The sequence below is a fragment of the Antechinus flavipes genome, chromosome 2 (genome assembly GCF_016432865.1).
Source record: "Antechinus flavipes isolate AdamAnt ecotype Samford, QLD, Australia chromosome 2, AdamAnt_v2, whole genome shotgun sequence".
In the NCBI taxonomy this organism is placed as follows: domain Eukaryota; kingdom Metazoa; phylum Chordata; class Mammalia; order Dasyuromorphia; family Dasyuridae; genus Antechinus; species Antechinus flavipes.
This window is the reverse complement of record NC_067399.1, coordinates 88,816,135-88,839,184: the sequence shown is the minus strand read 5'-3', so window position 1 is coordinate 88,839,184 and position 23,050 is coordinate 88,816,135. Positions and strand designations below refer to the sequence as shown.

Here is a 23,050-nt window from a genome sequence, read left to right as displayed (position 1 = left end):
TACTCTTTCCATAGTTAGAGAACATGAGCTTAAATCTCACTTCTGATACTTATTATCTATGTAACCTTGGGATACTTAACCTCATTGGGCTCAGTTTTCCAAGGAAGCAGGGAGACTTGTACAAGGTGCTTTCCAAGCTGCCTTCAAATTCTAGGTATATGGTCTTCTGGCACCTGGATAGTATGGCGGCTAGAATCAGGAAGACCTGACCTCAGACATTTGCATGGTCCAGGGCATATCACTCAACCCCTTCTGCCTTAATTTCCTTATATAGAAAATGGGAATAAAAATAACATCTACCTCTTAAGGTTGTTGTGAGGATAAAATGAGAAGGTATTTATTAAATTCTTTGCAAACCTTAAAGCATTCTCTAAATGCTAGCTGCTATGATTGTTATGATTATTATTATTAATTAACAACTAGGTAGGTCCTTTGATACTAAATCCGTCTCTCTCTCTCTCCAAGTGCTAAAGGTAGAAGTGGCCCAACTCCCTCTAACTCCTATCCTTGTTCATGTTTAGTCTCTTTCATATTCTAAAAGAGAGGTGTAAGATCAAGTCTTTGTTTAACAGCCTAAAAAAAAAAAAAAACAACACAATTTGGGTGGATAAATTGCTTTCCTGTTTCTTTTCTCGACTCCCTTTTTGAAAACAAGCCTCAGGTTCTGAACTTTCCCTTCCTCTTTGATCTGCGCATCCATGACAGACACATTTAGAGATTTAGCCTTTTGAAATGGATCCAGCAAAAGCCCTAGTCTTTATCTTAATCCATAATTTTACCCTTTAGCATATTTCCCAATCTGATGGCCACTTTTGCTTCTGAAGCATCAGAAAACAAAACCAGGGATTTTTGGGTGGAGGATTCCCCTGTCAGCTCCTAGTCCTCTGACAATTAACAGAAACACAAAAGAATCAGTACCCACTCATTGTTCCCCTGTCTGGTACAGGTCCAGAACATCTGTTCATGATCTGTCACCCAGAACACTTCTTAAACCAATTCCAGCATTCTCTTGAGCCATCTTTCATTCCTGTGTTGCCTCAAAGAATAGAGTTTAATGGCTGATCAAACACCATTGTCCAAGGGGGAGTCAAGGATGGCAGAACTGGCCAGCTGTTCTGTTGATACGCCCAATAGCAGACAGCCATATCTGTTCAAGATTTCACTTACCGAGACATCTTGCTTGCTAGAGAGAGTCATTATCTCACTCTGCGGTGGATGGTTTTCAATCTCGGTGCCTGTTGGGCAGGGGGGCACCTGCCTCCCTTTCCTTCTGTCTTATGATCCTTGGATGGGATGGCTACCCTTCAGCATGAATGTGTCCCTTCGCTCTTGCTTGACTCCGGCTGCCCCTGATTCTATCTCCTCTTGCCCTGTGCTAGCCAAATGTTACAGGGGGCAGAGTACTGGCACACGCAGTCATTTTTCTTCCATTCTAGAGATAAGGAAAATCCCTGGCTAAAGGTACATCTGATAAAGAAAACTCTGGCTAGATCCAAGCTCTCCCTTACCCTAGTTGGTGACACTGATCGAGAGAAAACAGGTTGCTCCTGCTTTCCTCTTCATTGGCATTTTTTGAGCCCAATGAGGCATTCTGGCTATTGCTATTTTTTGCTATATTAGCTTACCAGCAGAAGGTTGCCTCAGAAACTGCTGGTCTTCATTGCCTGATTAGTAATGAATAGTCATCAACCTTTGACAACCATAGGGGACAGAGGGAACAAGACAAGTGGAAGTAGCAGGGACCCTCCAGGAGAACCTTGCCACAGGCTAAGCATTCACCAGATTTCCTACACTATCAGGTAAGAGATAAATGGAGGTCTGCTCTTCCTTTCTTTACTTCTTCCAGCCGGGACTTTCCTTAGCTCACACCATGGGTGGACCCACTAGAAATATATCCATGGTGTAGCAGAGAGAATTTCTGGAATATCCATGAGAATAAAAAAACAAAAAACAAAAAAACAGCAAAACACATCCATCCATCTATGCATACACACATAGATATGTATATGTATATATGTAAATTTTTATATACACACAGAATATGTACATATGTCTTATAAAATTATGTTTTATGTATGTAGATATATATCTATACACACATACACATTCACACACACACATTGTTCTGAATGACCATCATGATACCTGGTAGTACAGAATGGAAAAGAAGGTAAGAACTTTCAGAATACTGGGAAAAAGGGGAAAAAAGGGTATGTTGAGCAATAATAGTGAAGGGAAGGAGGAGCTGTGTTAGAGATGAGTCCCCAAATTAGCTACTGCAGGGAGGGATGGGTTACCACCTAAAGCTTTGGTAGCAATTTCTTTTCTCTAGAAGAAGTATAGATAAAATCCACCGGCTCTATTTGCACTTCCATTTTTCGTCTGGACTCCACCCATTTAGGGAGGAATTCTTGGCATGTTGCCTCCACGTACCCTTGGCTACCAGACAGATACTTTACAACGTGTCCATGGAAAAATGGAAGTGCAAATAGAGCAGTGGAGTTTATCTCCACTTCTTTTAGAGAAGAGGAATTACTACTAAAGCTTGGGGCTGGATGGAAGAGACCAGTGATGGTCCTTTTTTTTGTTTCCTGCTCTAGTCTGAAGCAATCTTCTCCCACTCAAACCCTAATTTTCTCTGCTAGAACAGGATTTGGAAAACTACATATATCCACATAACTAAGAGGCTCTCTGATGATGGACAGGGTTTGGGAGAGGGACAATTGGACCATATAGGAAGGAGAATGCTTTTAAGATAATGAATGGAAGTTGAAAAATTAGAGGTGTCTCTTTGCCAGTTCTCATCGTCATGTTGACCCCAATTTTGTTTCCTTTCAAGAGAGCGTTCTGGCCCTTGGTGGGACATTGGTTCATATTGGAAAAAATGGACCAGACAGATCCTCAAAGACATCTCCTTGTATGTCGAGAGTGGGCAGATTCTGGGGATTGTAGGAAGCTCTGGTAAGTTGGAAATGTTTTAAATGTCAAACCAAAAGTATGAAGAAGAATAAGGGACTGTGATGTGGTTGGTGGTAAACAGAAGGATGAGGTAATAGATTTAAATTACAACAAGAAGGCCTTGTAAAGGACCTAAGATAATGTAACCTGAGAGATCTTTTGATTAATGGTCATTATTTTTAAAACTAAGCTTGACTTTGTTCTGCTCAGAGTTTATTCTTTGGCTAAATATGGCATTGATTTCCTGTTATGTTTTATTTTTACCAAGGGAAGCTGAGAAGTCTTTTTTTTTTTAATTTAAAATAAAAAAAATTCTATTGCTATTTTTTGAAATGATTTGAATATAGTATTAAAATAAAAATAAAATAAATTAAAAATATTTGATTGCTGCTTATTTTTATTAGTATCTTTATCACTATCCAATACCTCTATTTCTCATAGAACCCTCCCTTGTAATATAGAGGGATAGTTAAGCAAAACAAATCAACACATTGGTTATGTCTAACAATGTTTGCCACATTCTATATCAGTATTTCATTTGCTTTAGGTAGAGAGGAGTTCTTTCAAGAAATGGTTATTATTCTTTAAATATATATTTATTATTTGTATATCTTCTATACCAAACTCTCATTAGAGTAATATGAAATAAAAATCTTTTCCCATTTGACCAATTCTCTTCTTATCGAAGAATCCTTAATGTTGTCTATGCAGAAATAATCAAAGTTACCTATTTTTACTTTTTTCTTAATTACCTCTATTTCTTATTTGGTTAAGAATACATCTCCTATGCATAGTTGTGAGGGGCATGTGATCTGTTTCTCTGCTAATTTTTTAATAGTAGAATCTTTAAGATTGCAAATTTATTTAGAATATATTATGGAATGTGATATAAACCTAATTTCTGTCAGACTGCTTTCCAGTTCTCCAAATCGGTTTTTTTTTTTTAAAATCAAATAAGGAGTTTTTTTCCTATTTTTTCTACTTTATCCAACACTGGGTTAATGAATTCTATTACTCTGGGATCTCCCTGAATAGTATGTTCCATTGATCTATCTCTCCATTCTTTAGCCAATACCAGGATGTTCTGATGACTGCTGCTTTATAATATAGTTTGAAATCTGGAAGTATTATTCCCCCCTTTATCCCTAACTCTTTCATCATTTCCTTTAATATTCTTAATCTTTTCTTTTTCCAAATGAATTTTATTATTTTCAAGTCCTGCAAAATATTCCCTTAGTAATTAGATCGATATAACATTAAAAGAGTAAATTAATTTTGGTAGTATTTGCTAGTATTACCACTTTTATGATTTTAGTATAGCTCACCCATAAGCATTGAATAGACCTCCAGCTGTTTAAGTTGCTCTTTACCTCTTCAAAGAGTGTGTGCCATTTAACCTATACTCAAGTCTTTTGTCTGCTAATCCCCAGATATATTATACATTTTATAGTTATTGGAAATGAGATTTCCTTTCCTATGATTGCTTTTTGTGTTTTATTATATAGAAATACTATTGATTTTGGAGGATTTATTTTGTAGCCTGCTACTTTGCTGAAGAAGCTACTGTCTCAACTAATGTTTGTCAATTTTTTGATATTTTCCAAGTAAGCATCCTATCATCAGCAGAGATGACTTTATTTCTTCCCTGCCTGCAATCTTTATTTTTAAATTTCTTTTTTTTTTGGTTTTATTGTTACTGGTAGCTTTTCCAAAACTATATCAAATGCTAGTAGGAAACAAGAAATGCTTGTTTCACTTCTGTACTTAGTGCAAAATATTCTAGTATATTCCCATTGTATGTAAATGATGATTACTTTGATTTTAAATAGATAATTACTATATTTTTAAAGATTCCTCTTTGACTATACTTTGTAGGATTTCTTTTAAGTGTTGTGCTTTGTCAAAGGCTTTTTCTGCATCTATTGAGATGATCATGAGGCTTTGGATATTTTGGTCTTTAATGATTTTGTTGATAGTTTTCCTAATGTTGAACCATTCTTGCAACTCTGGTGTGATTATAATGAATGATTTTTTTATTTGTCAAGGCAATTGAGGTTGAATGACTTTCTCAGGGTCATATGCTAGTGTTAAGTGTCTGAGGCTGTATTTGAACTCAGTTCCTCCTGACTCCAGGGCTGATGCGCTATCTACTGCATCATCTAGCTGCCCCTGAATGATTTTTTAAAAATAATAATAGCTTTTTAATTTTTAAAATACATGCAAAGATAGTTTTCAAAATTCACCCTTGAAAAACCTTATGTTTCAAAATTTTATCACTCCCTACTTCCTCCTCTCTCCCCTAGACCACAAGTAATCCAATATAGGCTAAACATATGCAGTTCTTCTAAATATATTTCTACATTTATCATGTTGCACAAGAAAAATCAGATCAAAAGTGGGAAAATGAGAAAGAAAAAAAATACAAGCAAATAACAACAACAACAAAGGTGAAAATACTATGTTGTGATCTACATTCAGTCCCCACAATCTTCTTTCTGGATGCATATGGCTCTCTCCTTCACCATCTATTGGAATTGTCCTGATTCACCTCATTATTGAAAAGAGTCACTTCCATTAGAGTTGATTATCACATCATCTTGCTGTTGCTATGTATAACATTCTCTTGGTTCTACTCACTTCACTTAGCATCAGTTCATGCAAGTCTTTCCAGATCTTTAAATGTTTTTAAATATTTTAAAAAGCACTATCAATCATATCCTTCCTCATATCATTGTCTGTGTCCTGGTTAAAAAAAAATGGCTTATGCCCTTAGTTCTTTTATTTTTTTAAATAGTACTTTATTTTTCCAAATACATGCAAAGTTAGCTTTCAATATTCACCTTTGCAAAACCTTGTGTTCCAATTTTTTTCTCCTCTTCTATCACCTTTTCCCTGCCCAATATAGTAAGGAATCTGATAAAGGTTAAACGTGCAATTCTTCTGAACATATTTCCATATTTGTCATGTTGCACAAAGAACAGATCAAAAGAAAAAAAAAAACAACAACAACAAAGGTGAAAATGCTATGCTATGTTCCACATTCAATCTCCATAATTTTCTCTCTGTATGAGGATGGCACTTTCCATCACAATTGTCTTGAATTGTCTTGGATCACCTTATTATTGAAAAGAGCCAAGTCCGTCAGAGTTGATCATTACAGTCTTGTTGCTGTGTACAGTGTTCTCTTGGTTCTGCTACCAGCATCACTTTATGTAAGTCTCTCCAGCCTTTCTGAAAACAGCCTGCTCATCATTTCTTACAGAATAATATGCCCTTAGTTCTGTTTGATACATGAATCAGCTATAGAAGTCAAGATAGGATCTCTGGTCAGTGTAGCTGAAACATCTTTGTAGCAGGCAAGGGTTTGGGAGTTCGTTGGGATGGAATGAAAAGGATTTTTGTTTTGTTTTGGTTTTGGTTCATCTTATGAATGCTTATATCAAATAACAAATGCAAATCCCTATGAAGAAGCTGGATGAGGGTGTTTCTTCTCCTTTTGTAGGCTCTGGAAAAACAACTTTGCTAGATGCCATATCTGGAAGACTAAGACGTAAAGGGACCTTCCTTGGAGAAGTGTGTGTGAATGGGCGGCAGTTGAAAAGAGATGAATTTCAAGATTGCTTCTCCTATGCTCTGCAGGTAGAGTTTCTGCTTTCTCTTAAACACAAAATGTAGTAGAATGGAAGAAAAACCCTAAAAATCTGGTGTCTTTTTTTCTAATAGTTTAAATTATAGTATTTTTGTAATTACTCTTCTTAATGTACCATGTCAAAAATATCTTTGGTAAAAAGTCCAGTATTGTTAGGGGAAAGACACTATTAGGGGCTTATGAGGTAACAATATTTGAAACCTAGCTCCTTAGGGTCCTAGAATCCTGAGAGTAGTTGTTAGCCAGCCATCATCCTTTGTGGACTTACTGATTCCAATGGGAATGAGGGAAGAAGTCCTGAATGTCAGAAATTTTCTTGTTTGCTTATTTTTATAACTTTAACGCTCACTATAATACCTGTCACATAGGAAATGTTTATTAGATGTTTTTTTCTTTTTCTTTTATTTATTCATTCCTCTTCCTTGCCACTATTATAGAATGAAACCTTGCTGAGTAACCTCACAGTACAAGAGACACTGTTCTACACTGCTCTATTGGCCATTCGTGAGGGCTCCAAAGACTTCTTTGAAAAAAAGGTGAATAGCTCACACAGGGTCTTGGTTGAATAGCCCTTTCTCAATGACACTCAAGGGACCCAGCTTCAGAAAAGTCTGCAGCTTCATTTCTCTAGGGAGAGACAAAGAGCAGCAGGGTAAATCAAGGTATACCTGGGAGATGGTAGCCCAGAGGCTTCAGAAACCCCTAATGGCATTTGTATCCCTTCTCTTCCCCCTCTACATATCCATGTATCCCTACTTCACCTGTTCCTCAGTTTCAAAGACTCATACCATCTAAAGAGAATGCAAAACCATTTCAAAATTTCTAGTCCTTTACCTACGATGATTTATAACCTCAGTTCTACCTTGATCTCACACCCATTTGGAAGGCTATCTCAGTTATCATGACTCCTCTGCAAGGAGGAAGTTCTCTGAGAATTGATCCTTGGAACTTGGTAGCAGACCCAAAGGAGGCAAAGAAATTTGCACGATCTTGACATCACATAGCCAAAGCCAAGAAAATATGAGCTAGTTCTAGAACCCTAGAACTCTGTGATGATAGGAAAGAACCCATTTCAAACTGAGTTGAAGTCTATTACAATGTTTCTGATTTCCTGAATCCCATAGGGTGGTGTGTTTGGGTCATTTACAATTAATCTGTCCATACATCAGGGTCAATGTTTCCTTTACCCAAGAAAGACCAAATTTCATAAACTGATGTTCTAGTTCTGCCTAAGCTTTGTTTCTCCTACAGGTGGAGGCAGTAATAGCAGAAATGAGCCTTGGCCATATTGCTAACAGGCTGATTGGGAGAAAAACTTTTGGGGGAATTTCTAATGGTGAAAGGCGCCTCATCTCTATTGCAGCCCAGCTTCTCCAGGATCCTAGTGAGTATTCATCAAGATAAACCCAAGAGCAGATTCCTATAAGGTTTCTCATGGTCTATCTAATTACCATCACTCCATCAATAGGAATCCTACTGGGCTATATGTGTTTATAAAATTTAATTAGGCAATTCTTCCTGTGAAACAAGAGAACTGTTCAGTTCTGCACACATATATTATATCTAGGACATACTATAACATATTTAACATATATAGGACTGCTTGCTATCTGGGGGAGGGGGTAGAAGGAAGGAGGGGAAAAGTCAGAACAGAAGTGAGTGCAAGGGATAATGTTGTAAAAAATTACCCAGGCATGGGTTCTGTCAATAAAAAGTTATAATTATGAAAAAAAGAAAAAATTTAATTAGTTGGGATTCTCCAAATGGGAAACTCAAGTATATTCTAAATAGTATGGTACTTATTATTTTGGATTATTGATGATTTTTCCAACTCCAATTTGAAATGCATATTATAAAAAGGAACTTTGGAACTCGAGAGTTCAATTTTAGTGTTAAATTACTAGGAAGCTGATTCAAAGAACCCTAAGTGATCTTCTTTTGGACGTTTGTCTCATTAATTTCTTCAAATGGGTCAAGACAATTCAATGAGAAAATTTAAGCTTCTCTTCATCACATCATCCCCAAACTCAGGCTTAATTCTGTAATCACTCTAGTCCATGTTCTTATCCCTTTTGTCTACAGAAGTGATGCTATTTGATGAGCCCACCACAGGGCTGGACTGCATGACAGCAAATCGGATTGTAGTCCTGCTCTCCAAACTGGCCCAAAGAAATCGGATTGTGATCCTAACCATCCACCAGCCCCGCTCAGAGCTGTTCCAGGTAAGTGACCTCATTCTCTATGGGTCACTCCTTGGGATTAGTGAGCAGCTCTCTGCTGTCCAGGAAGTGGGCATTGTAGGGTCTGCTCCCTACCTACAACCCAACTCCAGACATCTGTTTCATTGATCTCCACCTGAGACAGCAGGGTCATGGGCAAGAACATGATGGCTGCTACACAAATTGCCTCTCCCTGTAATAGCTCCTGACAAGTCCCACTAGTGCCATGAAGTCAGAAAAATTAAGATCAAGCACTGTTAGTTAGAGGTGGCAGACAAAACTGCAAAGGATGATAATATAGGGAATGGAATCCATGAGGGACTCTCAACTTATTATTGCTAATGACACCTTAGTGTAATTAGACACTAACTCAGTCTATTGTCCAACCAGCTGTTTGATAAAATTGCCATCATGAGCCGTGGAGAGTTGGTTTTCTGTGGGGCACCTACGGAAATGATTGATTTCTTCAGTGACTGTGACTATCCTTGTCCTGAACATTCAAACCCATTTGACTTTTATAGTAAGTTTCTCTTTTTTGCCATTTCATCACAAATCTTTGCAACTAAAAGCAACATGATCTGCTAAAATGACCTACATGTCTTTGGTTCCTTATCCTGTCATTCAAGGCGATGGCTCTGTAACATCTATTTGACCATGATGGCTATAGGGAGGGAACCTGACTAATAATATTTATCTTTGAAACAAAAGTGAGTAGGGGAATCTGTTTCCCCCAAGCCCTCATTTTAAGTGGAGAAAAGTAAAGCTTTTGTGAACTAGATGTCCTCAATGTTAGAGAGGGCAGGACAGGATTTTTTAACTCTTGTGTGAATCTTCAGTGTATAACAATACAATGAAGAGAGTCTTTTATTTACAAGGATGCCTCATTATTGCTGGGGCTCATATATTGATCCAAATCTACTAGTCAAATGGTATTCTCATTCCTACATCATTTGGCCTTTGTGATTGACAAAAAACTTTGTATAGTTTTAATTGCATAAGGATATACCATGTTAGGTTGGAAAGATGACTGACTTATGAACGAAACACTAAGAACCTGAGGAACTTCTAAAGGGGAGTAATTTGGAAAGTGCCTTGGATGTAAAAGTTAGAGGCCCCTGGATTCAAATCCTTGCTCCCCTAATTACTGCCTTTGTGTCCTTCATGTGAAAAATTAGTTAACTGAACCAGAGGTTCCTTTGAGCTCCAGTTCTCAGGATTCAATGTTAGGCTCTAGTCCCAGGTCTTCCAGTGACTTTATATAGAACTTTGGGCATGTCAAGCAGAATCATCATTTTCCGATCATAACTTCCTTATTTATAAAATGTCATTTAGACTAGATGACCAATCTCCAAAGTCCCTTCAAACTAATATTTTATGAGTTTATGATCCAACTGCAATACTTAATGGTGACTCTACATGAAAATCCACTTGACTGTTTTTTTTCCCCTTTTTTGCCATTTCATCACAAATCTTTTCAACTAAAAGCAACATGATCTGCTAAAATGACCCACTGTTAGATTTTTTTCCACTTGAAAGACCTGGACCTATTTTCAAATGAGAGATTTCTGAAATACTGATGTCTATGGTACAGATAGGACTAAAAAATTAAGATTTTTCAATAATAATCCTGATTGCATAAGGTTTAGGAACTGACTTTGTTTTGATTAGATGTGGAGAACCATTCATTATGTACTATGTTTATAGTACTTAAGGTTAATTTAGAGAAATATGCAAATATTAAAATTGCTGATTTCTTCTTGGGAAAATTCTAGTGGACCTGACATCAGTAGATACCCAAAGTAAAGAACGTGAAATAGAAACCTACAAAAGAGTGCAGCTGATTGAATCTGCCTATAAAACTTCAGTAATTTATCAACAAACTTTGGAGAATATAAAAAAAGTAAAACACCTGAAAACATTGCCACCAGTTCCTTTTAAAACCAAGAATTCTCCTGGCACTCTCACCAAACTAGGCATCCTCTTGAGGTAAGAGCTCCACCAGAAATGACTGGGTTTGAATAGAACTCAGTAAAGCCTTGATCTTGGCTGAAACTTACTGGTATAAAAATCCTTCCTACATGGTACGTAAATAGCATTAAAACTGAAGAATTTAAAAGTGTTTACTTGGGCTTTCAGGAAAATATCAAGAAACTTGTTGAGAAATAAAATGGCAGTGTCTGTGCGACTCATTCAGAATTTCATCATGGCTTTGCCCCTGATGTTTTGTATCCTTCATTTGAAGAATGATGTGCTAAAAGGTGCCATTCAAGACCGAATAGGCCTTCTGTACTCATGTGTGGCAGGATTACCATATACTGGTCTGCTCAACGCTATCACTCTCTGTAAGTATGCCCTAAGACCAACCTAACATAGAAGAAGAAGAGGTGAGGAACTCCTAGTCCATCAGTCATGGTCTGATTTGAGGAAGGTCTTTCTTCCCCTAAAGAATCCTCCTTATCCAGTTTGCCTTGTGCAAAAATTCTACACTAAATAATTCCTTTTGAGCTTAGTATTATTCTCTTTAGCAGACTCTATTCTTAAAATGCTGGGAGGTGTTAACAACTCACTAATGCCTTAGTTTAATTATCAAATTGGTGTTGGAAAGTATAAGAAGTTCTTGGGCAATACTGAAGCCCTTAAATGAGAGTAAGGAAAGTGAGTGCTTGGAGGTAGGAGAGATTAATGGGGAAACAAAAAAGAGCTGTGGGGCATGAAAGACAAATAGCTTACTTCAGCTTGGCCAAGTAGTGCTCACCTTGGGTTCCATATCTTGGAGCACAAAGGCTTATAAACAGAGTGTGCTGAAGCCAGTCACTATTAGCTAGCTATTAAATCTTCAGCATGAATATTTATACTTTAGAAATCAGCAAATTCTACATATGAATTAGGGTTTGGTTTATGATTTGATTTTGAGACTTCAGATAGAGAAAATCTTAATAACAAACTTAAAAGTGTGCATTTTCAGAGTAATTTTCTAATAATCATTTAGTAGCACATCCTTGACCTGTACCATATCAGACTTTTACATTCTTATCAGGAATATTTTAGGGCATCTGCAGGCAGAATTTGAATGTAGGTAAGGAGCCAGATGCTGAAAGTTGAAGTGTGATTTATTCAAGAATACAGGAGTTTGATGGTGTACCAAAGTATAGCCTTTTAGACTTCTTATGGGCACAAACCTATAAAAATGATCTAAAAATTGAGATTCAGTGATCATCTTGTGTATCCTCCCGTCTTTATGTTCAGATCTGCCATATCCTATTAATGGGTTTGAGAATAAGCATATTTGGAATGTAGTTTGGGGATAAGGCACATTATCCTTTTTTTTTCTTTTTTCTTTTACAGAATTATCAGGATCATGTAGCTTACTGTTTACATATATTTCCTATTGAAATAGTGAAATTGTTATTTCATATTAGAAGAGCATAATTTGGACCATCAAATTATATTAAAATGCATATTCTGTGTAGACAAATGCAATAATTCAGTGCATTTTTGATATGGAAGAGACCTTAGTCCATTCTCAGTTTGCAGATGAGGAAACTAAGATTCAGTTGAGATGAAAAATGATTTGTCTAAAGTCACATACATGAATAGCAATTCACACCCAGGTCTCAAAGAGACCTTTTTCTCAAAGAGATTTATTTCTGATACTCCCGAAAATAAATCACCTCCAATTCTTCTTCTCAGCTCTGCCCATTGTGAGATTGAGCAATCCCTAATCTGTTGGGCTCTGAGGAGAGAGTGCCACAGGGCACATCCTTGTTTCTTCCCAACTGGGGAAAGGTCACTTACTTCAGTGAGATCCTGCCTAATGTGCTGTCTCTTTCCCAATTAACTTTCTTTCTTTCTTTTTTTTTTTAATAACTTTTTATTGACAGAACTCATGCCAGGGTAATTTTTTACAGCATTATCCCTTGCACTCACTTCTGTTCCGATTTTTCCCCTCCCCAGATGGCAAGCAGTCCTTTACATGTTAAATAGGTTACAGTATATCCTAGATACAATATATGTGTGCAGAACCGAACAGTTTTCTTGCCCAACTAACTTTCAACTGCCAGCTTAGATACCCCCTGAGCTCAGGTCAGCTCAGTCTGTCCCCTGTTCCTTATGATGAGATTCTGATTATTGACCAAACCCCAACACTTAGTCCTGGAGTGAATGACTTATGGAAACTACATTCCTCGTACAGTTCCTGATTTACGGGCCGTTAGTGACCAACAGAGTCAGGATGGTTTGTATCAGAAGTGGCAAATGCTGTTGGCTTACATCCTGCACATTCTTCCCTTCAGTATCCTCGGCGTGGTGATTTTCAGCAGCGTGCTCTATTGGTAAGGAAGCCAAAACCCAGGTTTTCATGGAGTATTTCATTTGCCCTAAAACAGGTTCGGGTTCCTCAAATTTAAAGCAGGAATAATAGTAGCCTGTACTCCACAGGATGGTTGTGAGAATCAGATAAGATCCTATTAACAGCTTGCTACATAGTAGGTGCTTTATATCTATCCCCCCCATCCTACTCACCCCTGGAAAAGACAAGGTATTCCTAGGCATGAGGACCTGAGAAATTCAAAAGAGGTCCTTTGAGGGAGGGAGGGAGGGAGTCTTCTATCTGGTCAGACAATTATTTTTGCATACAAAATTAACTGTTGGTTTGATGAGACCTAATAGCGAATATTCTATCTACCAATGGAGAGACTGAATCAGAGAATGCTAAATCAGCTTCCTGAGCGTCACAAGAGTATGGACCAAAAGAACTCTTATTGCTCAATTGAAAGCTGGAGAGAAAAAACTCCATTGGATGGGGAAGGGGAGAGTTAGTGATTATATCATTTTTGAAGAGCATGAAACATAAATGATATTAGGAAGTCCAGCACTAAAAATTCAGACCATAATTTTTCAATGGGGTAGCTGTTAGTTAAGTTGTAATGGAACATATTTAGGGACAACCAGTGTCTTTATTAGCTGAGTATTTTCCAGATGTTGAAAAGTACTATTGTAGACTGGTAACAGGTGAGCTCACTTTTGGAATGATACCAATAGAAATATTTCACAGGAATGAACTACTGGAAATATTGGCTTTCTTCTGCTTGTTTAACTGGAATGCTGCAAGCCCTGGAGACTCATTCAACTTACCATCAACCATGACTATTCTGTAGAAAGCATGATGTAATACCATTCTTGAGCAATTTTGTTGTTTTGGTCATTTTTTTAGTCACGTCCAAATCTTTGTGATTTGGGGTTTTCTTGGCAAAGACACTGGAGGGATTTGCCATTTTACAGATGAGGAAACTGAGGCAAGTAGAGTTAAGTTAAACTGAGGGTCACATAGCTAGTGACTGAAGGCAAATTTGAATTCAGGAAGGTGAGTCTTCTTGACTCCAGACCTGGCACTCTAACACTTAGCTGTTGTTTTCTTGATAATAAATTTCCTAAAGAGAAAGCTGCCTAAAAGCAAGGGTTTGTCTTTACAGGTCTGTGGGCTTGTACCCCGAGGGGGCCAGATTTGGGTATTTCTGTGCTGCTACCTTTGTCCCCCATTTAGTTGGTGAACTCCTAACAATTGTGCTACTTGGTGTGGTTCAGAGCCCTAATATAGTCAATAGTGAAGTGGCGCTGCTTACCATTGCAGGAGTCCTTGTTGGATCTGGATTTATGAGGTAAGAACTTTGTCTAACAGATGGATGACTTGTCCAATCAGTAGTTACCTGATAATTTGAATATTGCACCTAGACATGTTCTTACAATGAACTGATTTACTGGTAATTGAAGAGAACATGAGACAGGCCTGGATATTGACAATTTATAAAGTCTGATTAATCTACAATGCTTATTACACTATGTAGTCACTCTGATTATAAAAGTCATTAATACATAATTATCCAGATACAGACCCAATCGAGCATCTTCCTTTTTTTTTAATTTGAACCCTTTTGAAATAGGTTCGAATTTACTTAATTTGAATCATTTGAACCTTTTCCAATCTCCTTTTCCTAGGAGTTCTCAAGTGGGCAACATTTTCACTTATAGGGTTTTTAGGGAGAGATTGTGATTGTTTTAAAGTCTTAATGTTTAAGCAACAAATACTTTAAAATTATTTTTTCTTTTATTTGCTGAATGTATACTTGAAACACATTTTTCAATGTAACTTTTATGGTAGTTATTGATAGCAACTCATGGATAATTAAATAACTGTTACTATAAAAATAAATAGCCAAGACATTTCATACTATTTTCTTAAGACTAATATTATACATGTATTTAACAAATATTTGCTGTCAGAGGGCTTAAACAAGGGTCTTTTTTAAGCATGATGGAGAGTGTTTTTGTTTTTTGTTTTTTGTTTTTGCAAAAGAAAGTCTGATTTCTGAATTTTGGCCTGCCTTTTTTTTTTTTTTTTTTTTAATTAGAATTAGTATAAGCACTTTTAATCCTGCGGTGAGGGGGATGGTGCCTTTGACCTAGAACTCCAAACCAAGAACTCTTACCCTCCTGCAAATGCTTACAGCCCCTAGTGTCCCTGCCCCATTGTTTCTTACACTCATGGGTGTGTTGAGTTGTTCTCACCCAAGACTGTATCTCTGCAGCACAGCTGGATCTGATGTTCCTAATCAGTTGAGGTTCCCTCAGTCTGCACAGATTCAGAGCCCCCTTCCTTTCACTGTCCCAGAGGTGAACATTCCTCTGGCTGGGGCTGAGGCTCCCTCTGAACCCAGCAAACTCCCCACTTGCTGTTTCTGTGGAGTTAGCCTGCAGGTGTTTACTGCACACTGGGTTAAATCTCAGTCCTGGGGACTTTCTGTTGTCTTAGGTTGTCCCAGGAAGATCCGTTCTGCCCCAAGTCTTATGTTTTTCACCGCTTTGTGTTTATTTCAAGGAACAATTTTGTTTGTGTGTGTATGTGTGTGAGAGAGAGAGAGAGAAATCTGGAGAGCTTGGAATTTTCTGATCTACTTTGCCAACTTCTCAGAATCCTCCTTAAAATCTCTGAATTTGAAAAAAAATTTCAGAGTTTTTAAAATAAAAATCCTTTGAAATAATACTGTTTGTGCTTCTATGTTTTGGATTGGATAAAAATATAGCTAATTGTGAATGACACAAAGCTATTAAGCTTGATGACAGAGCAAGGATTCAAATGAATCTTGATAAGCTTGACTGCCCATTGGCTGAATCTAATAAGATGCAAACAAACAACAACATAGATCCTCCCAAATCAACTACAATATAAGATGGAAAGCCATGGCTAAGAGAGCAGTTCATATAAAAAGACATGCATTTTTGTCGCTCATTTAAGCACAATTTAAGTCAATAGAGAGATGTGGTAGCCCCAAGTATGAATTTTTAAGTTAGCCTGCATTGCTAGTAATATGGAAAAACAAGAAACATGACAGTTCTGTTGTATCCTACTCTGATGGGTACACCATGGCCTGTTCATTTTAGGAAAGAAAAAGATAAGCTGTTATTAATCCAGAAGGCCAACTATGACAGTGAAGAGATTCAGAATTGTACAATATGAGAATTGATTGAAAGAACTGGAGATAATCGACATGAAGAGAAAATTTAGGGAGCATATGAGCAAAGGCTTAAAATACTTGACAACCTCTCCTGTAGAGAAGAAATTGAGCTTTTTTTCTGATTGGAACTGGAAGGTAGAACTAGAATCAATAGACAAAAATTGCAGACTTATTCAATATAAGGAAAAACTTATTAATATTGCCACTGAATGAAATGGCCCATTTTTTTTTGGTAGTGAGTTTTTTATAGCTCAGTATACAAGTAGAACCCAAGCAACTACTTGACAAGGTAGAAGAAAATGTATCAGGCTGATGTTGGGCTAGATCAATCTTCTTTTGAAACTTTTGTATTGTCTGCCCCTTACTTTCCATTTTCTCTTACTTGAAATGATTTCTCTCTCCCTCCCTTCTTTTATTCCTTCTTCCCTGTCATTTCCCATTTCATTGAATTCCCAGTTTCCTTTAGAATTCAGCCCAAATGCCATGTCCTTCATGAGACCTTTATTCATTCAGTTCTTAGTTCCTTCTCTGCCACCCTCAATAATCCTGTATTTTGCATATGCTTATAAATGTACATGTTGTCTCCTGATAGAATGTAAGTTCCTCAAAGAGGAATATTTCATTTTTTTCTCTATATCCCCTGTTGGTACTTGATAAAAGCTTATTATCACATATTACCTTGCATTCTAAGGCATACCCACTTATATAGAAACCAATAAATATAATGCCTTATTTTCATTTCCAATAGCAAATCTGATTGAGGGTAGAGACCATTCCTTATTCACCTTCCTTTCCTCTACAATGCTAAGATAGTCCTCTATACTTAAGTATTTGGATAAATCTTTAACTTCTTCCTTGTCCACTATATCTAATCAGTTATCAAATGTTATTACAGCCATTCACAACGATTCAACAAACACTCAATTATTACTATGTGTAAAGCACTGTTTTAGAAATATAAAGAAAAAAGTAGCAACAATTCTTGACTCTGTTGTTTCTTAATTAACAAGTATTTGTTAGGTAATCATTATGGGATTCAACCCTGGGTTGAAAGCAGCAGCTAATATTTATATAGAGCATCAAAGTTTGAAAAGTGCTCTACATAGATAATCTTTGTTGAGCTTCATAACTCTGATAGGTGCTTTTATTATCTCTATTTTAAAATTAGGAAACTGAGGTGGAATGAGGGTAAGTGAATTGTCTAGAGTCATACAGCCAGGAAGTACCTGAGGAAGATCCAAACTCAGAATAATTCTGACCTCAAATCCAGTGTTTTATTCTATTCCTGCTAGTTGCCTAGGAAGAAGATACAATAACATATTTTAAAATTATGGAAGACTAGATTTTATGTAGAGATATTAGAAAAGAACATAGTTTTCTTTTTTATTATAGCTTTTTTATTTACAAAGTATATGCATGGGTAATTTTTCAACATTGACCCTTGCAAAACTTTCTGTTCCAACTTTTCCCCTCTTTCCCTTCCTCCCCCCCAGATGGCAAGTAGTCCCATACATGTTAAATATGTTAAAGTATATGTTAAATACAATATATGTATACATATTTATACAGTTATCTTGCTGCACAAGAAAAATCGGATCTATAAAGAAGGTAAAAAAAAAAAAAACCTGAGAAGGAAAACAAATATGCAAGCAAACAATTACAGAAAGAGTGGAAATGCTGCGTTTGTGAACCTAGTTTTCAAAGAGGAAGTCTAGCTGGAGAGCCAAGATCCATTGCTACTTCATTCCCACTGAGACTAGTTTGTCACCTAATACCACAGTCCTATCATCTTTATTAACTAGTATCTGAACCACTGCAGTAGACTTCCAATTGATGTCCCTATTATTTTCTTACTCAAGTATATCCAATGTAGTCTCTAGTCTACATATATAACCTATATAGCCTGCTAGGTTATTCTAATTAATTTATTTTAGGATGTCACCAGAGAACTGTATGACCAAAAAACAGAAAGATGGACCAATAAGAGTTATGAAGAACTGAAGCATGGCCCATAGGTTCCTTTGATATCCAATCTATTGATAACTAGAAGAAGGCTCACAGTAAATGTTCCTCGTCTCTCAAGTATTTATGGGAGACTGTGAACAAAAATCATACAGGATGGGAAGGCAAGAATAGGCTGCAATCTATTGTTGAAGGGTGTGCCTCCATAAGAGAGATCTCAGATCCAATGAATTATCAGAATATCAAAGTCCAAGAACCTTTAATGATTTGCCACCTTAAAGTCCAAATGACCTTGTTTGCCATTCAGATCTCTCTACCATCTGGCCCCATAGGGCTCCAGATATAAGGGTCCTTCATGATCAGTTAGTTTAATTCTCTCATTTTGCAGATGATAAGACTGATGTCCATAAAAGTGACTTGCTCACAGTCACAAGTAGCAAGTGGTGGAACTGGACCATCTGACTTTCAGTCAGGGCTCTTTCCTACTTCTACCTCCAGTTTCACTTTATAACTGCTCACTTGCCCTCTCTTTGTAAGCTAATTTTTGCAGATCTAAGGCCATGCTTAGTCACAAGTCCTGTGTTCTTCTGGGAGAAGCTGGGTTTTTGTTGGGGAGGGGGGAGGCGCAGCTAAATGGAGTCAAGAGGATAATTGCCTCAAAAATGTTTCTTTGATAATTCAATTTTATACTCAACTCAATGCCCATTTTCAGTGTTATCCAAGATGTGCATGCTGGCAGACAAGTTCGGTTAAGCTGTTCAGTTGCATATCTAACTCTGGACAATAGTCATTTTTAATGCTTGTTATTTTTTATATGAGGATAGTTAGGCTAATCTCCTTTAAATAGTTATGGAAATCAATCAGAAGGTTCTGTTGCAGTCCATGATTTGATATGATTAACATTATTGTCACTCACAAACAGGAGTATCTGAACAGCAGGAACAATTAGCTATAAATAACACCATTTGTATAATCCACAAATGTCAATTGAAGAGTTCAGCACAATATAAGGTGTTGAATAGACATATTTCCAAGAATGCACATTTTCCAAGGGATGTGTGTGTGTGTGTGTGTGTGTGTGTGTATCAAAGAATTCACAGTCATCTATTGCATCTTGGATCATCACTAATGATCTTGACTTTTTTTTTCCTTCCACTGGACTTTGATGAGTCAGGAAGAGAGAACTGCTGACTTTGTACAACTCTGCCTCATTTAAATCCAATTAATGCAGAAATCAAATCACTATCTTCTGAGGTCATTGGTCCTCTATGAAAATGAAGGATGAATAACAACAGTAGTTGCAAAGTGTCATTCAAAATCTAAAGTTTTCTATTCATTTATTCAATGTTAAGTTGTACTTTTCATTTGCTGAGAATATAATCATTCAATTAACCTTAATCTTTTTTTCTTCTATTTCTTAAGGAACATAAATGACATGCCCATTCCTTTAAAAATCCTCGGTTACTTTACATTTCAAAAGTATAGTTCTGAGATTTTAATAGTCAATGAATTTTATGGACTGAATTTCACTTGTGGTAAGTCTTCTACAATAGTACATTGTTCAGGTATTTTATTTTGTTAAACCAATGAAAAAAGTGTTTTAAGTTTTAAGTTATTGCCTATCACAAAAACTTGATTTAAAACCATTTTTAGGAATAAAATACTTGTGTGCCAATTATCTTATGTTTCTTTTTTTGTACCCCACTCAGACCAAAACCAATAGCTAGAAATTCCACCACGCTTCAGGGCTATTACCTTGAGCACAGGACAAATCGGAAACATTTAGGTATCTTGGTGGGATTGTAATGAATGCTGACTAACTCATTTCTGGAGGAAATCAAGCCTAAAAAACTCCTCTTGTTCTTAAATGAGCATGCCAAAATCCTTGTTGCAAGTTCCTATTTTCTTTATTTGAATAGGAAAATTGCATTCTATCAGGAATAGCTCAATTTGTGTTTATTTTTTAGTCTTGTTGGACTCTTTGTGAACCCATTTGGAGTTTTCTTAGCAAAGATATGGCAGTGATTTGCCATTTCCTACTCCAGCTCATTTTACAGATGAGGAAACTCAAACAACGTTAAGTGACTTGACCAGAGTCACATAGAATTATATATCTGTCACCTAGCTCCCTCATCTAGTAGACTTTATAAATAAAGCCATTGGTCTGGTTGAAGTCTATTTCATTCAGTTCTCACAAATTTGAAATTTAAACTGAATGGTTAGGCTCACACACCAGGCCCATACTGATGAGTACCTGAAGCCAGATTTGAATTTGATTTGTCTTCCTGACTCCAGACCTGGCAGTCTATTCACTGTACCACCAAATACCCTAATATCTGAGTAGTCTATTAGTTTAATAGTTAGTGCCTCTAATAGCTCATAGTTCCTCACAAAAGAAACCTTATGTATTGTGATTTCTGTTGGTGATTTTTTGACCTTTGTGAATTTCTACTAGTTTATATGCTTTCAAAATCTGGTTAGATTATGAGCTTACCAAATGGCTCTGTGGAGGCCATGTCTTAGGTCCTTGAACATGAAGAAGCCTGTAACTAGAGGGAAGTCCTTTTATTTTATTTATTTAATTTAAATTTTATTTTATTTACCTTGGGTAAATGTAATACTAAGCACCTCTTAAGTCTCTAACATATTGTTGCTCAGGTACAGATCCAATCTAACTCCTTCCTCTTTCCTTACTTGAACCAATTTGCTTTTCCAAGGAAAGTTATTGTTTGGCATTCAATATTTTTCTTAAAATTTTGGTATAAAATAAAGGCGAACAGCAACTACAAGAGACTTCGACAATGGGTAATATAGTTATGTATGGGGTAGTATTCAGTAGTTATTTTGAATATTCAGAGTTAAATCATCTATGATTTTAGAATGTCCTCAGCACTACTTGACTATGATTCTTATCAAGGCACTGGAGGTATGACTGGTTACTTCAAAACAAAAACAACCCAAGCTTTTCCACTATGAACCTAAGACACCGAATGATAGGTTTAAAAATTTTTTTTATTATAATCTGATCTTGAGCTTGACTTCCTGGCTATCTGAACCATCTCAACTGTCTGGTAAATTAGACAGATTAGAACATCTAGCACAGGGCTGATGAGGGATTAATGCTTACTGATTGAGTTCTGCTGCTGTTCACCATACCTGATGCTATCAATCTTTTCTCTGGCAGGTGGTTCAAATTCATCAGCAGGAAATCCACTCTGTCTCTTCACTCAAGGAAATATGTTCATTGAAAGAACCTGTCCAGGTGCAACATCGAGATTTACAACAAACTTTCTTATTTTATATGCGTTCATCCCTGTTCTTGTCATTTTAGGAATAATTGTGTTCAAAATAAGAGATTACTTGATTAGCAGATAGTGACAAATACTCCCACTAAAAAACTCCTATTTGTAGATAAGTGTTTTAAAACCTGAAGATAAATATAACAATTTTCAAATTCCATGGGTTTCATTCTTGATGCCATCAAGATCCTGGAGACTGTGACTCAAGTAGTTATATGGACCTCTGGCTGTTGTCCTGGCTGTCATTTTTCTATCCTGTGAGTTTTCGGTGCATGGAAACTTATTCAGATGTTTCACGTAGTGAAAGGACATTTTAAGCTTGTCTTTCTTGTTCTGTACACAGAGGGGGAGAAATCATTTTTAAAAAAGGATGGCGTATATTGATGCAATTATAACACTTACTCTAAGTTATCTGTGAAAAGAAATGGTCTGAATGATGATACAGCCATGTATGGAAACTGTGGGTTTGAAAACACAGTGGAATTATAATGGAAGACTGCATTATTCTTACTTCACTTCCTTGACGATTCATGATTTCATCAGTGTGGGTCTTTTCATGGGAAGATGTAATAATTCGCCACAACTTTAGTAGCTGGTCTTCAAAAATTGCTAGGGTTGAGAAAATCACCATGCTTTTACCAACTTGCTGATGGATTATTGATGAAGTCTGACCTTCCTTGCTGACATCCAAGTCTGTCTAGTTGTTGTTCAGTCCCACCTAATTCTTTGTGACTCTGTGTACCACCGCAGGACAATACTGTTCCATGAGGTTTTCTTGGCAAAGGTACTGGAGTGGTTTGCCATTTCTTCCTTCAGTAAATGAAGGCAAAGTGACCTGCCCAGGTGTCTGAGGAAGATTTAGATTTTCCTAACTCCCAGCCCTGCACTTTATCCCACCAAACAATCTATCTGCCTCCTCTAGTAGGCTTTATAAATAAAACTATTAGTGTGGTAAAAGTATCTTTTATTTCTTACAAATTTCAGAATTAAACTGAATGGAAAACAAGGCTGAAATGAACAAATGGCTTAAGAGAAACATCACTTATCACCCAAACATCTCATGATCTGTTGGAATTAATTTTCAAGTTTTCATTATGTTTTGACTATTGTTTTACATACAGGGCTGTTGCTTCTTTAAAAAGTATTTGATAGAAAAAGTGGGAATTCTGGGGAAGGGCAACTATCAGACAACCTTAAAGATAGGAGTTTATTTTTTAAATTTTTTTCCAATTATATGTAAAGACAACTTTTAGCATTCATTTTTACAAGATTTTAAGTTCCAAATTTTTCTCCCTCTCTCTCCTCCCCCTCCCTAAAATGATATTGGTTATATATATATATATGCCATCATGTAAAACATATTTCCATATTAGTCACAGTTGTGAAAGAAGAAGCAAGACAAAAGGAAAAAAAACACAACACACAAAAATAAAATGAAAAAATATGCTTTGA

The 23,050-nt window shown here is 36.6% G+C and overlaps 2 protein-coding genes across 2 annotated transcripts in view; one reads left to right on the top strand and one right to left on the bottom strand.

The window, feature by feature from the left end:
- Window positions 1–1,351, bottom strand: part of ABCG8 (ATP binding cassette subfamily G member 8) — a 42,649-nt gene extending 41,298 nt beyond the window's left edge. The window contains 1 exon segment of the mRNA XM_051975190.1: window positions 1,168–1,351. Coding sequence (XP_051831150.1) covers window positions 1,168–1,197 — 30 coding nt within the window. The 5' untranslated portion in view covers window positions 1,198–1,351.
- A 185-nt stretch (window positions 1,352–1,536) lies between these two features.
- ABCG5 (ATP binding cassette subfamily G member 5) lies at window positions 1,537–23,050 on the top strand. The gene is made up of 13 exons (XM_051975187.1): window positions 1,537–1,799; window positions 2,840–2,961; window positions 6,461–6,597; window positions 7,045–7,143; window positions 7,859–7,991; window positions 8,690–8,829; window positions 9,217–9,346; window positions 10,599–10,812; window positions 10,963–11,168; window positions 13,019–13,157; window positions 14,298–14,483; window positions 19,722–19,834; window positions 21,484–23,050. Exons 1-13 carry the CDS (start codon window positions 1,675–1,677, stop codon window positions 21,672–21,674), a joined length of 1,935 nt encoding a protein of 644 aa, XP_051831147.1. The 5' UTR covers window positions 1,537–1,674; the 3' UTR covers window positions 21,675–23,050.